This window comes from Hemitrygon akajei, chromosome 10 (assembly GCF_048418815.1).
Source record: "Hemitrygon akajei chromosome 10, sHemAka1.3, whole genome shotgun sequence".
NCBI lineage: Eukaryota > Metazoa > Chordata > Chondrichthyes > Myliobatiformes > Dasyatidae > Hemitrygon > Hemitrygon akajei.
The window spans coordinates 173,812,259-173,828,302 of record NC_133133.1 but is presented as its reverse complement, the minus strand read 5'-3'; the positions used below and the strand labels follow the sequence as shown (position 1 = coordinate 173,828,302).

The following is a 16,044-nucleotide window of genomic DNA, read 5'->3' as shown; positions in this document are numbered from 1 at the left end:
GTTGTAAATCTAATCAGCTCCATCTTGGGTACTAGCCCACAAAGTACCCAGGACATCTTTAAGGAGCGGTGTCTCAGAAAGGCAGCATCCATTATTAAGGACCTCCAGCAGCCAGGACATGCCCTTTTCTCACTGCTACCATCAGTGAGAATCAGTACAGAAACCTGAAGGCACACACTCAGTGATTCAGGAACAGCTTCTTCCCCTCTGCCGTCCGATTCCTAAATGGACATTGAACCTTTGGACACTACCTCACTTTTTAAAAAAATATACAGTATTTGTTTTTGCAAGTTTTTTAAAAATCTATTCAATGTACGTAATTGATTTACTTGTTTTTTTTTCTCTCTGCTAGATTATGTAATACATCGAACTGTTGCTGCTAAGTTAACAAATTTCACGTCACATACCAATGATAATAAACCTGATTCTGGTATTCTGGCAAAAGACAAGAATTTACATTCAAAATTTAAACAGTTAGTATCTTGATGGCAGAATTTTATTTTAAAATTAATGACCATAAAGGTTAATTGCACATTTACAGATAAAACATCAATCTCTGATAAAATATAAAAAATGGATTTGCTTCAAGAAGGGGATCACTTTGAACATACAAATACAATAAAAGTTACAGTCACCCTGTCACACAGTTGCACCAATTCCTCTAAAATAAATAAAATTTCTAACGCCACTGTCACCTGTAATATCCAGGACAGGCACTTAGGTACGGAGTGTGCGGAGAAGAACAGATTGAGATGAAAGATGTGATCAGATTTAAATATTTATACTTTTGGATAGCATGTTAAAATTAGTGTATTTTAATATATTACCCAAAGTATAAATATTTAAATTACATCAGTTAATGCATTTTACATTAATACAAGCAGTACTCTGATGCACACATAGATGCAGCATTATATCAAATGCAACTACATTTGCAAAGTTCAAACGCCATAAAAGACCCTAGTCGAATTGACAATACAGGCTCTTCGCAGTCCTCAAAGTGACAGTATGATCACCTTATTTCACAATGATTTTTTTTATAGTGCAGTAGTTCAAACACAGTATAATACCATTTCTGAAATGTACGTAGGTGCATCTCACTGAGAACAGCACTTCAATGACTCCTTTCGAAAACACCTCCACCAATTCTATTTGTGACACTGATTTCCCATCCCTGATGCACTTTCATGCTTTCAATAATTTTGTAGCTTGTGAGAAAGCCCAAAAGGCAACTGTCAAGTGCAGTTGTTTCTGTAAAATACGCTCAGTTTCTGGTCCACTACGTTCCTGGGTAATGCTGCTACCCAGTTCCATTCCTTTTGCTTCGTTCAGAGCCTTGTTTGCCTCTGTCATCCTGTGATCATTACAGTTAATCATTTTCTTCCTTCTTGCTGGAGAAACAGCTGAATTTTGGTTTAAGAACAGAAACAGAAGTTTGTCATCATTCCCCTTACACACTGCTTCGATCAGGAGCAACATTTGTGTACACTCGTCTTCTTGGGAAGATCTTTCGCTTTAGTGCAATTAACTGAGAAAACAAGAAGCAATCCGCAATCTTTATTGTGAAATGAAATCTTTTTGAGTGCTACTTCAAACTATAAGTGCTTGTCCACAAAACATCTGTTAACAGGAACAAAGGACATACAAAGCAGCATTAAAACGAGGTAAGTTTACACACAATGAGATTATGTGTTTCATAGATTTGGTTTGGGATGTTTAATTATGGTGCTTTTTACTACGGCATTGTGAACAAGTTGATGAAAACAGCACTTTGCAATCATAGCAGCATCTATGGGTGTAATCGGATCTACAGAAAATTGTAGACTTTTTTTGGAGACTGTATTTGCTGGAATTCAGAAGGATGAGAGGAGATCAGCGAGAAGACTTTAAAAGTGAGAAGAGTTTAAAGGGAGATGGCTATTCCTTCAGCGTTTTGACCAGGGCACAACTCTGCAAGCGTGTGGACGTCAGCCAGTGAAAACAGCAAGAAGGGTTTAAAAGGAGACAGCCTTATAGAGCAGGTGTCAGTGGAGTGAGCGACAGAGTAGGAAGGCTTTGGCGTTAATGGGTCGAGACAAGGTAGGTTGCCTGTGTAGGAATACAGACAGGAAGTATGTGTGTGAGGCCGGTTTTCTGTGCTTGGTGTCAGATGTGGGAGGTCCGGGAAACTTCTAGCCTCCTGGACGACCACATCTGTGTCAGGTGCATCAAGCTGCAGCTCCTTAGGGTTCGTGTTAGGGAACTGGAGATGCAGCTCGATAACCTTCATCTGGTCAGGGAGAGTGAGGAGGTGATAGAGAGGAGCTGTTGGCAGGTAGTCACACCGGGGCCTCGGGAGACAGATAAGTGGGTAACAGTCAGGAGAGGGAAGGGCAAGAGTCAGATACTAGAGAGTACCCCTGTGGCTGTACCCCTTGACAATAAGTACTCCTGTTTGAGTACTGTTGAGGGCGGTGGGGAGACAGCATACCTGGGGGAAGCAGCAGTGACTGTGCCTGTGGCACAGAAGGGTAGGGAAAGGAAGAGGATGGCAGCAGTGATAGGGGACTCTATAGTTAGGGGGTCAGACAGGGATTCTGTGGACACAGGAAAGAAGCACGGATGGTAATTTGCCTCCCAGGAACCAGGGTCCGGGATGTTTCTCATCGCGTCCACGATATCCTGAAGTGGGAAGGAGAACAGCCAGAGGTCGTGGTACATATTGGTATCAACAACATAGGCAGGAAGAGGGAGGAGGTCCTGAAAACAAACCACAGGGAGTTAGGAAGGAAGTTGAGAAGCAGGACCCAATCTCGGGATTACTGCTTGTGCCACGTGACAGTGAGTATAGGAACAGAATGAGGTGGAGGATAAATGTGCGGCTGAGAGATTGGAGCGGGGGAAAGGGATTAAGATTTCTGGATCCTTGGGACCTCTTTTGGGGCAGGAGTGACCTGTAAAAAAAGGACAGGTTGCACTTGAATCCCAGGGGGACCAATATCCTGGTGGGGAGGTTTGCTAAGGCTATTGGGAAGAGTTTAAACTAGGATTGTTGGGGGTTGGGAACCAAACTGAAGAGACTGGTGGTTGGAGAGAGTGTGTGAGGGAGGATAGGCAGGTGATCGAGAAAGGATGCGCTCAGACCGATGGTTTGAGATGAGTCTATTTTATTGCAAAGACTATTAAGAACAAAGCGGATGAGATTAGGGTGTGGATCAGTACTTGGCCATTACAGAGACTTTGATGGCTCAGAGGCAGGAATGGTTACTTCGAGTACCAGGCTTTAGATGTTTCAGAAAGGACAGGGAGGGAGGCTAAAGAGGTGGGGGCATGGCACTGTTGATCAGAGATAGTGTCATGGCCGTAGAAAAGGAGGAAGACATGGAGGGATTGTCTACGGAGTCTCTGTGGATGGATGTTAGGAACAGGAAGGGGTCAATAACTCTACTGGGTGTTTTTTTATAGACCACCCAATAGTAACAGGGACATCAAAGAGCAGATAGAGAGACAGATTCTGCAAAGGTGTAATAATAACAGGGTTGTCGTGGAGAGAAATTTTAATTTCCCAAACATCGATTGGCATGTCCCTAGAGTTAGGGGTTTAGATGGGGTGGAGTTTGTTAGATGTGTTCAAGAAGGTTTTCTGAAACAATATGTAGATAAGACTACAAGAAGAGAGGCTGTACTTGATCTGGTATTAGGAAATGAACCTGGTCAGGTGTCAGATCTCTCAGTGGGAGAGCATTTTGGAGATAGTGATCACAACTCTATCTCCTTTACCATAGCACCGGAGAGGAATAGGAACAGACAAGTTAGGAAAGCGTTTAATTGGAGTAAAGGGAAATATGAGGCTATCAGGCAGGAACTTGGAAGCATAAATTGGAAATAGATGTTCTCACGGAAATGAGTGGAAGAAATGTGGCAAATGTTCACGGGATATTTGCGTTGAGTTCTGCATAGGTACGTTCCAATGAGACGGAAAGGATGGTAGTGTACAAAGGCTGTTGTAAATTTAATCAAGAAGAAAAGAAGAGCTTATGAAAGGTTCAAAAAGCTAGGTAATGATAGAGGGCTAGAAGATTATAAGGCTAGCAGGAAGGAACTCAAGAAAGAAATTAGCAAAACCAGAAGGGGCCATGAGAAGGCCTTGGTGGGCAGGATTAAGGAAAACCCCAAGGCATTCTACAAGTACGTTAAGAGCAAGAGGATAAAACGTGAGACAATAGGACCAATCAATTGTGACAGTGGAAAAGTGTGTATGGAACTGGGGGAGATAGCAGAGGTACTTAACGAGTACTTTGCTTCAGTACTCACTACAGAAATGGATCTTGGCTGAAAATTTAGAGCAACACACAGAATGTGCTGGAGGAACTCAGCAGGTCAAGCAGCGTCTATGGAGAGGAATAAACAACTAATGTTTCTGGCCCAGACCTTTCATCGGACTGAAAAGGAAGGGGGAAAATGCCAGAATAAGGTGGGGGGGAGGGGGGAGAGTAGAGGGGAAGGAGTAAAGCTGGCAGGTGATAGGTGAGTCCAGGTGAAGGGAAAGGTTGGAGGGTGAGGAAAGGGAGGGAGAAGCTGTGAGGAGCTAGCTGAAAGAGGTAAAGGGCTGAAAAGAGGAGGAATCTGATAGAACAGGACAGTGGACTATGGGAGGTCAGGACTCCCAAGTGTAGTGTTTTAGATCTGAGTTCCATTGATATTAATGGGGATTGGTAGGCTTCAAAAAGCAAAGGTGTTGTCTGGTGTTTCAATGTTGTCAATTTAGGTATTTTTTGCTAACTGCTTTAAATTAAAAAATATTACTTCCAATTTTAATAGTTTGCAAATATCTCCATTTTTAAAATTTAAGCCACAATACACTTTATCCAGTTGTCAAGGTTTGGTTTCAGAGTTTCAAGACGATTCGATGATTCACTCTGCACACTGTGCAGTGGTCTGGAATGATCAGCTAGCTGAAACATGATAAAAGCCTGTCCTGGCTTTAGGTAAAGCTTTGCAATTTGAACAAGATTGCTTGGCTGAACAAGCCAGTATTCATCTTTTGTAAGATTTGTGCAGTGGGTTCAAGGCTGATTAGCATTACTTAGAGATGCACTAATCAAACTCAGCTGAATTTAAGAAAAGGGATTAACAAAAAGGGCTGCATTAACATAGAACATAGCACTGTGTAGGTCCTTCAGATGATGATATTGTACTGATCTTACCTCTGACATAACCGTAATACTTTTCTCCAATCACCTTAAAATTATGCCCTCTCTGAAATTAAACTGAAGAATACCCCTTCACAATACTGCTGATAAAGTGGAGAAGAAAATGACAAAAGATGTCACAGATGAGGGAATTATATTACCAGATGGCACTTGTGAATGTGAATTCCTACATAGCAATGGAATATGAATTTTCCTAAAGCTTATTTACCAGGTATGTAGTGAGTAACAAGATGTTTAATTTCGGTGCTTGGAAGCCACAGGAGGAGCACTGTGGACATTTCTGGACTCCTGCTATAGGAAAAATGTGGTTAAGCACAGGAAAGATTTACGGGGATGCTGCCAGGACCCGGGGCTTGAATTATAGAGAGAATGGCCAGGCTAGGTCTTTAGGAGAGTGAGGAGCAACATCATAGAAATGATTAGGGGCATAGATAAAGTAGACTGGGGAGGTACGGTAGGGTAGCGGTTAGCACAATGCTTTACTGTACCAGCGACCTGGGTTTAATTCCTGTTGCTGCCTATAAGGAGTTTGTATGTTCTCTCTGTGACTGCATGGGTTTCCTCCCACAGTCCAAAGACACATAGGTTAGCAGATTAATTGGTTATTGTAAATTGCCCTGAGATTAGGCTGGGGTGAAAGTCCCTATTCCACGCTGTAACACAATACTAAAAAATTAAATGATAACAGCCTTTTCCCCAGGGTAGGGGAGTCCAAAACAAAGGGCCATAACTTTAAGGTGGAAAGAAAGGAGGGGCATCTTTTCTAGGCAGAGGGTGGTGAGTATATGTAACAGGCTGCCTGAGGAAGCAGTTAAGGAAGGTATAATAGAGTGATTTAAGTAGTACGTGGATATATACAGAGAAGGGGGGCTTGGACGGATATGGAACAAACGCAGGAAGTTGGGACTAACTACGAGGGCATCATGGTCAGATGGATGGGTCACCATGCTGTATTGCTCTGTGACTTCAGATTATTAAAAAAATGAAGAGCATGAGATATTGTATGTTTTATGAATCCAAAACCAAACCTCATACACTTCCCATTATGCCAAATCTTCTCAAGATTCGCAAACCAAAAATTCTATAATATCTAAATAGTTGCTTCTCCACTGGAAACATTGCCCCAGCTACCAGAAGGTATACCATGATTTTCAATCAAACAATATCCATAACAAATTCAAGATTTACGCACCTGTTCAGCAAAGAAAGAACAAACAGTGAAAGTGATGAGAGTCACAAGCACACAATGTGTCCAGAACTTCAACTTGTCTCTGTAAGTTCTCCTATAAGGAAAACAGTCGATTACATTTAGTTAACTATTTTAAATACAAATCATAGACTTGGCAGCTGATTGATTCTCAAAAGTGTTTGTTATTGCTGACATCATAAACTTTGATAAGCATCTGATAAAACTTTGCCCATATGTGCACACGCACGTGAGTGAAAGATGTCCTATTTGCACCCACATTTAATTTTAATGTTCTTATTTGTGTTCATTCTATGATTTCATTCACTGCAATGTTCTGAGCTTTAGCAAATATGAGTGAATAGGAACTCAAATTATCAAACTTAATCAGTTGATTTTTTTTATTAAGTCAACATCTTCAATGGCCATATATCCAGACTTTCAAACAGCTTTGTAAATTAAATTTCTCACCCATGATTTCGACAATCACAGCTATTTCCTGACCCAACCCCACCACCCCACAAACCCTCAGTATATTCATAACCCTAAACCTTAAGATTGATACAGGAAGGAGGAAGATCTCAATAAAGGCAAATAGTGAAGACGTGGGCCAGATCAAAGTGGCAGGGTCAAGTGACATTGAGTCTCCAGTAACGAGATGAAGAGACACAAGAGGGATCATTTCCCCACTGTCACCATAATTACATCTTTGAGTGGTCCCACCCTCTCTCTAATTATCCTCTTGCTCCCGATGTATGTATAGAATGCCTTGGGATTAATTTTAATCCTACTTGTTAAGGACATTTCATGGACACTCCTGGGTTTCCTAATTCCCTTCTTGTGTTCTTTTCTGGCTTCTTTATAGTTCTCAAGGGCTGTGTTTGATTCGAGCTTCCTAAGCTTTACATACTTTTCCTTTTTCTTACTGACTAAATTCATCACGTGTCTCGACATCCAAGGTTTCCCTTATCTTCTCTTTCCTTCTACAGGAACATTCCTGTCCTGTACTCTGCGCAGTTGGTCTTTAACACTCTCTACATGTCAGATGTGGACTTGCCCAAAAACAGTTATTTTGATGAAGGGTTGACTGTTTACCCTTCTCCACAGATGCTGCCTGGCCTGCTGAGCATTGTATATAGCCCCAATTAACTCTCCCTAGTTCCTGCCTAATGTTCTCGTAATTTGCCCTGATCCAAATTAACACTCTCCCACAAGGTCCATACTTATCCGTATCAATAGCTATCTTAAAACTTACGGAGTTGTGGTCACTGCTCCATGACTGTTCACCCACTGAAAGGTCGGTCACCTGGCCAGACTCATGACTGAACACCAGGTCCAAAACAGCCCCTCCCTCTTGTTGAACTATCTACATAATGATTTAAGGAAACTTCCTGGATGCACCTAACAAATTCTGCCCCATCTAACCTCTTGCACTAAGAAGGTGCCAGTTTATATTAGGGAAGTTGAAGACCTCCATGACAACAACCTTATTGTTTTTACACCTTTTATTAATCTGCCTGTGCATCTGTACCTCAAAGTACCAGTGGCAATGGGGGGGGGGGGGGGGGGGGTCTGCAATACAATCCCAGAGTGATCGCATTCTTCCTTTTTTTGGTTCCATCCGTATAGACTGTGCTGGCATTGAAGAGGGTTCAGAGGAGGTTAATAAGAATGATTCCAGGAATGAAAGGGTTAACTTAAGCATTTGATGGCACTGGGCCTGTACTCACCGGAGTTTAGAAGAATGAGAGGAGATCTCATTGAAATCTTTCAAATATTGAAAGGCATAGATAGAATGGATGTGGTGAGGATGTTTCTAATAGTGAGGGAGTCTAGGACCAAAGAACACAGCATCAGAATAGAAGGACATCCCTTTAGAACAGTGATGAGGAGGAATTCCTTTAGCCAGAGCCTGGTGAATCTGGTCAATTCATTGCTATGGATGGCTGTGGAAGCCAAATCATTGGGTACAGTTAAAGTGGAGATTGACAGCTTCTTGATTAGTCAGGGTGTCATAGATTATGGGGAGCAGGCATAAGAATAAGATTGAGAAGGATAATAAACCAGCCATGATGGAATGGTGGTGCAGACTCAATGGGCTGAATGGCCTAATTGTGCACCTATATTTTATGGTCTGAAGGGATTCAGAATGAAGTTAGGAGAGAAAAGGCATCCAGGAGGGATATCATGTCTCAATTAGACAGCATCACGTTTACTGCGTCAGAGTCATACAGCACAGAAACATGACTTTCGTGTCATGTAAACACGAGGAAATCTGCATATGCTGGAAATTCAAGCAACACACACAAAATGCTGGTGGAACGCAGCAGGCCAGGCAGCATCTATAGGAAGAAGTACAGTCGATGTTTCAGGCCGAGACCCTTCGTCAGGACTAACTGAAAGAAAAGATAGTAAGAGATTTGAAAGTGGGTGTCATGTATCTATTTACCAGCAGTTTGCCCATGGTTTTCACCTTCTAACCATCCATCCCAGGCAACATCCTTGTGCAGAGGAGGTTCACTATCTCCAGTGCAATCACATCCTTCTTATAGTGTGGTAACCAGAAATGAACAGATTTCAATCAGATGTAGACTAACCAAATGTTTTATCTAGTGGAACCTGTTCTTCCATTCCAAACCCTAGCTAATGAAGCCTAGCTTTCCCACATGCCTCTTAACCATCAAAGCTACCTGTGCTGCCATTATCAAGAATCCTTGGTCTTGCACACCTAGCTCGCTCTGTTCCTCAGTATTCCCTTGGGCCTTACCATTTATTGCATTTCTCCTAGACTTTCTGGTCTTTCCAAAATTTCTTTAGGATTAAATTCCATCTGTTATTTCAATGCCATCTTAATCTCCATTCTTTCCTAGTTTGAAGCATGTCATTCAAGAAGCAATACTGTGAACCTTTATCTGCACCCATTCAAAATGAGCATACCATTTCTTTGACAAGGGCTAAAGACCTAGTAAATGACTACATTTATTTTGAAGTGCTCACAAATGGAATTAAAAACTTACTGGCAAATTAAAACATTGTATTTTTGACTCTAGTAAATCACATCCTTTTGTATATTAACAAAATGCACCATATTTTAGAATCAAAATTACTATATCATTACCTTGCTGTATATAAATAGCTGTGTAATAGTCTGTAATCACATTAACAGTAAGTATAAATAAGACAAATGCTATTCTTGGCAACACACTGGACTAATCTGTAATTACCACTGGTCAAGTGAGGACCAGCATGTTTTATTATGTTGTACAAGGAGAAATAAAATGAAGTACAATTTATGATGGTTTTACAAACGGAAATAGTATAGCAGACAGTGCACTGCCCCTCAAGAGAAATGGAATAGGGATGTGTTACCATTCATCACCTTCATGGCTATAAAGTCTAAAGGTTCTATACACAAAATGCTGGAGGAACTCAGCAGGCCAGGCAGCATCTATGGAAAAAAGCACAGTCGACGTTTTGGGCTGAAACCCTTCAGCAGGACTGGAGAAAAAAGGCTGAGGAGTTGATTTAAAAGGTAGGGTGAGGGGAGAAACACCAGGCAATAGGTGAGACCTGGAGGGGGAGGGATGAAGTAAAGAGCTGGGAAGTTGATTGGTGAAAGAGACAGAAGGCCATGGAAGAAAGAAAAAGGGGGAAGGAGCACCAGAGGGAGGTGATGGGCTGGCAAGATAAGAGGGAAAAGGGGGTGGGAAATGGAAGGGGGGGGGGGTTGAGGGGCATTACCAAAAGTTTGAGAAATCAATGTTCATGCCATCAGGTTGGAGGCTACCCAAATGGAATATGTTGTTCCTTCAACCTAAGTGTAGCCTCACCACGACAGAGGAGGAGGCCATGGATGGGCATATCGGATTGGGAATGGGAAGTGGAATTAAAATGGGTAAGCACTGGGAGATCCCACTTGTTCTGGCAGATGGAGCGTAGATGTTCGGCCAAGTGGTCTCCCAATCTGGGTCGGGTCTCACCAATTCACAGGAGGCTGCATTGGGAGCACCGAAAGCAGTATACGACCCCATCAGACTCACAGGTGAATTATCGCCTCACCTGGAAGGACTGTTTGGGGCCATGAATAGTAATGAGGGAGGAGGTATAGAGGCAGGTGTAGCACTTGTTCTGCTTGCAAGGAGGATAAGTGCCAGGAGGAAGATCAGTGGGGAGGGACAAATGGACAAGGGAATCGCATAGGGAGAGCTCCCTATGAAAAGCAGAATAAGGGGAAGGGGAGTGTGAGGGGAGGAAAAGAATAAAAAAAAGTTACCACAAACAGTCTAACAGGAGGGGGTCATCACTTCCCTGGCTATAGGTTGACTCATTTTACACCTTTAGAGGTGGTAGAAGTTTCTGAACAATTATGTACTGGGCGTGGAGACTGGTGGGGTGGTAGGTGAGGACAAGAGGAACTCTATCCCTGGTAGGGTGGTGGGAGGATGGGGTAGGAGCAGACGTGCGTGAAATGGAAGAGATGTGGTTAAGGGCAGTGTGAATGGTGGGGGAAAGGAAGCCCCTTTCTTTGAAAAAGGACATCTCCTTCGTTCTAGAATGAAAAGCCTTATCTTGACAGCAGATATGGAGGAGATGGAGGAATTGAGAAAAGAGGATAGCATTTGTAGTAGGGTGGGATGAGGTGTAGTCTAGGTAGCTGTGAGAGTCCATGGGTCTGTAATAAACATCAGTGGATAACCTGTCTCCGGAGTTAGAGACAGTGAGGTTGAGAAAGCGAAGGGAAGTGTCAGAAATGGACCAGGTGAATTTGAGGACAGGGTGGAAGTTGGAGGCAAAGTGGATGAAGTTGACAAGTTCAGCACGGGTGCAGGAAGCAGCACCAATGCAGTCATTGATCCACTTTCACCCTGGCCTCAAATTCACCTGGTCCATTTCTGACAACCCCCTTCCCTTTCTCGACTTCACTGCCTCTACCAAAACCCCATGCAGCACATTCCAAGCACTCATCACTGTGACAAAAACTTGCCCTCCCATCTCCTTTGGAATTACTCCTCTCACCTTAAATGGATATCCTCTGGTATTAGAAATTTCAACCCTTGGAAAAGGATGCTGCCTGTCCACTTCAGCTACGCCTCTCATAATCTTATAAACTTCTGGATAGGTAGATATTTTACTGATGCCAAAGGAAGTGTTAAGTGTCACAGTGACACTACAAGTGCACAGACAGACAAATATTAGGAGAGATGCACGGAAGAATAAAAAAAAGTTACCTCAAACAGTCTAACAGGAGGGGGTCATCTCTTCCCTGGCTATAGATTGACTCATTATAGAGGCTAATGGCCAAGGGTAAAATGACCTCATATAGCACTCTTTGGAGCAGCGCAGTTGTCTTAGTCTATTACCAAAAGTGCTCCTCTGTTCAGCCAAGGTGGCATGCAAAGAGTGAAAAACATTGTCCAGAACTGCCAGGGTTTTCCATGGGGTTCTTTGTTCTACCACAGCCTCCAGTGGGTCCTATAACAGAGCCAGCCTTTCTAATCAGTTTATTGAGCCTGATGGTTTCACCCATGTTGTTGTCATTGCCCCAGCACAAAACCGCATACAAGACTGTACTGGCGACAACAGACTGGTAGAACATGTGAAGGAGTTATAGCCCAGTGCTGCTGGTAGCCATGTCTGACACACAACTCTGAATCCGCACAAACTGCAGTCAGGTAGTCCATTATCCAATGGAAGTGTCAACCTGCATTGAACAGAGCTTTTCCCCAGAAATGAGGCACTTGAGAAATCAAAAATCATGATCCTCTCTGAGCTGCCCTGCTTATCCAAATCAGAGTAGGTTCTGTTCCGCAGGTAGATACCAACATCGTCAACTCCAATGCACTCCTGGGAGATCGAGGGCTGGTCTGATCAGGGATCAAAGGTGAGAAAGGACCAGCCTCACATGATGTGTGAAGTCAGGGCCACTGCACAGTAGTCATTTCTGTGGCCCTTCTGGGGTACTAGGACCACACCATGTTTTCCACACAGTTGGGATACTTTCCAGGCTGAAATTCAGATTGAAAATGTGCTGGAGAACTCCACACGGCTGCTCAGCGCACTCCTTCAGGACCCTGGGTTCACACCATCTGGTCCCGATGCTTTGGCGTGTCTGAGATTCCCCAGAGCCCTTCTCACCTGCTCAGTAGTGAAGGTGAGTCCACAATGACTGGGGTGTTGGTGGAAAGTGGGGGCTGTGGGAGGGGAAGATCGGTTTGATAACAGTTGATATGTGGAGGTGTGGATGATAGACGCAGGGCAAGGAAGGGATGGAGACAGTAGTATCCCGTGATGCTCATCCACGTGTTGAACTGGAGGGGGTAGGAGGGAGGAAGGGAGGCATTGATGCTGAGGGAACATTGGGAGCCTTGGCATTGGACAGGTGTGCTGAGGGGGCTGTAAACAGGAGGGCAATTGTCAAACCTGTTGAAGATCTATCTGATCTACCCTCAGCCTCTGCCCTTCCACAGAAAACAAGCCAAGTGTCCCAACCCCTATTATAGCACATGCCCTCTAATTCAGGCAGCATCCTGGTAAACCTCTTCTGCACCGTCTCCAAAGCCCCAACATCCTTCCTATAATGGGGCGTTTAGAACTGTATGCAACCTAACTAGTTTTACAAAGCTGCAACATAACTTTCTGACTTTTCAAGTTCAAAGTTGATTATTGCTCATCCATACATGAACATAGTCAAATGAAACAGTGTTCCTTAAGGCCAAGTTGAAATATGTTACCAATAGCACATAGCACAAATGGTTACAATTTCAGAAAAACACAGTCACGAGGGAACAAAAAGTATAGGGTTAAACTCAATGCCTCGACTAATAAAGGCAAGCACATCATAAGCCTTCTCAAATTGAGTGGCCATTTTCAGGGAGCTATGAACTTGGACTCCAAGATCTATCTGTTCATCAACACCATTAAGGGTCTTGCTCTGCCCTTAAGTGTACTGTCTCTTTACAGGGGTAACTCCATCTGCCATTTCTCTACTCATATCTGCAAATGATCTACATCCTGTTGTACTCTTTACTAATTTTCTACGCTATCCACACTACCACCAATTTTTGTATAATTTGCAAACTTACTAACCCACCTATCTACATTTTCATCCAGGTCATTTATATACATGACAAGTAGCAGAGAAACCAGTACAGAACCCTGAGGAATACCACTAATCACAAACCTTCAGCTACAGCAAATCCCTTTGACCAGTACCCTCTGACATTTAGCCAGTTCTGAATCCAAACAGGCAATTTACCAGGGATCCCATGAAACTTCATCTTCTGGATGAGCCTCCCATGGGGAACCTTTACAAACACCTTACTATTGTTCACAAAGACAACGTCCACAGCTCTGCCTTCATCAATCACTCTCATCACTTGATCAAAAGAATGCAGTTGTTGAGTCTGCTTCCACCGCTCTCTTCAGCAACGTACACCAGATAAGCAGCAGTCAATGGGAGAAACACTCCTCTAAATTGCTAACATCTTGCTGAAAATCAATGTTTCCTTTAGGTTAATTCACCTCTTTTACGGGGATTTGATAAAGATGCCTGCAGGCTAACTCATCTGTACCCCTCAGTTTTATTTATTTGGTAAAACAGACTAGTCTCTCACTAGTCTGCAACACACTGCAAAATTTTTAGTAATTTATACCAATATTATGTCTTTGTACTGCAGTATTTCTGCAAAAAAAACAAATTTCAAGTTATTTAAGTCAATGATAAATTTGATTCCATACCAGACAACATCCTGGTGAATCCACTCTACACTGTCTCTGCGCTATCACATTCTTCCTGTACCTTGGTGACCAGACTACATACAGTGCCCCAGACTTCGAGTTCTGGCCAGTGTTTCATGTCTTGTTTTCAGTGCTCCAACAAACGAAGGTCAGTCTCCCATATGCTATCTCATTCATGACATTTACCTTTGTCATCTTCAAAGATCTTTGGATGTACTCTTGGGTTCCTCTGTTCCTTAACATGCCCTAGAATGGTACCATCCATGGTGCATGCCTAAGCCTCATTAGTACTCCCTAAAGGCATCACCTCAATTGTCTAGAATAAATTTCATCTGTCATTTTCCAATCCACTTCAATACATCAATATCACCCAGAAGCCCAAGACTACCTTCCACACTGTCAACTGGTTCCCCAATCTTAGTACAATCTGTGAATTTATTATTCATGCCACCAACATCCATCTCCAAACCACTCTTCTACATTAAGAACAATATGAGTCCAGCACCAGTACCTGTGGAACACAAATGTATCCAATCAGAACAACTCTCTACCACCACCTTTTGTCTCCTATTGCCAAGCCAATTTTGGATTCAATTTGTCACCTTCTGCTGGATCCCATGGTCCCTTCTGGATCAGTATCCCATGTGGGACATCATCGAAGAACACGTAAACACATCTAATGCACTGCCGCCTCAAAAAAAATAAAAGAGATTGGCAAGACCAGATCTGCCCTTGACAAAACCATGTTGACCATCTCTGATTAGAATCAGAATCATGAGTATGTGCCTTCATTGTACTAACCTCCTTCCTAACGGTAACAATGAGAAGAGTGCATGACCTGGGTGATGGCGGTCCTTAATAATGGGCACCATTTTTTGAGGCATCGTTCTTTGAAGATCTCTTGGATACTATGGAGGCTGGTACCCAAGATGGAGTCGACTGATTTTACAACTTTCTGTAGCTTCTTTCAATCCTGTGCAGTAGCTCCCCCTCATACCAGCATATCAGAATGCTCTCCATGTCAGGCATGACCCTACCTTTAACTACTCCCACCGCTCTTTTTCTTACAGTAACTTCCTTATGACTAATATCAGACCCACAGGTCTATAGCTGTTAGGCTTTTCCCCTGCAGTCCCTACTTGAAGATTTACCACCCTTTAGTCATCTGGTACCTCCCTCCTAGGTGGCAAAGATGTAAAATTATCATCTAGAGGCTGAGCAAGTCAGTACTGTAAGGACTTTGTAGGCACTTGCCACTTGGGTAATGGCTGGTGCCATAAATGTTCTTCGTACTGTTTATTGTTTACCTCTGCTCAGCACTACGTGCATTTTGAATTATATTTTATTAACTTATTTGTGGTAATATTTTGGTTTATATGCTGTGTGTGATACATGTTTTGTGGGTGCACGGTTATCCAGAAGACCATGGTTGGATATAAGTAAAATCAGATGACAATAAACTTGAATCCAAACCCTAACATCAAACCACATTTTTTCTGGGACTCAGCACTCCAGCTTTGGTTTGCAGGCTGGCATAAAGCTGGGCTCTGTATCTCTTGACATGAAGCTGGTTCACATTGTTTCCAGGCAATATCAGAATGGGTGAGTCAGGAGAGAAACATGAACTAACAGTTCCAATCCTCCAAGAGGACCACAACCTTATAGTTGGGTTTGAAGGCTTGCATCCTTCAATGACCCAGAGATCTGTGCTGGCTTTCTGCTTTGGCTCTTGCAGGGTCACCCATGCCCAACAGGTCAAAGGGTAGAGGCCAGATTAAGAGCGGTCCACCTGTCCTCCAGGTTTCAGGCTTTAGCTCAGGGCTAACAAACGTGATTGGTAAAACAAAACTGTTAGGGAAACAGCAATAAAGAATTATTTTACATCTGTGTGTGATGGTATTCCTGAGTCTCCTCTAGGCCTAAAATGGC

The 16,044-nt window shown here is 42.9% G+C and overlaps 1 protein-coding gene across 2 annotated transcripts in view; it reads right to left on the bottom strand.

The window, feature by feature from the left end:
• Positions 1–478: 478 nt before the first annotated feature.
• Positions 479–16,044, bottom strand: part of gnptab (N-acetylglucosamine-1-phosphate transferase subunits alpha and beta) — a 68,948-nt gene continuing 53,382 nt past the window's right edge. For both annotated transcript variants that reach the window (XM_073059755.1, XM_073059756.1), the window contains 2 exons: positions 6,385–6,475; positions 479–1,528 (listed from right to left, as the gene is read on the bottom strand). In XM_073059755.1, coding sequence (XP_072915856.1) covers positions 1,451–1,528; positions 6,385–6,475 — 169 coding nt within the window. In that variant the 3' untranslated portion in view covers positions 479–1,450. The remainder of the gene's footprint in view (positions 1,529–6,384; positions 6,476–16,044) is intronic.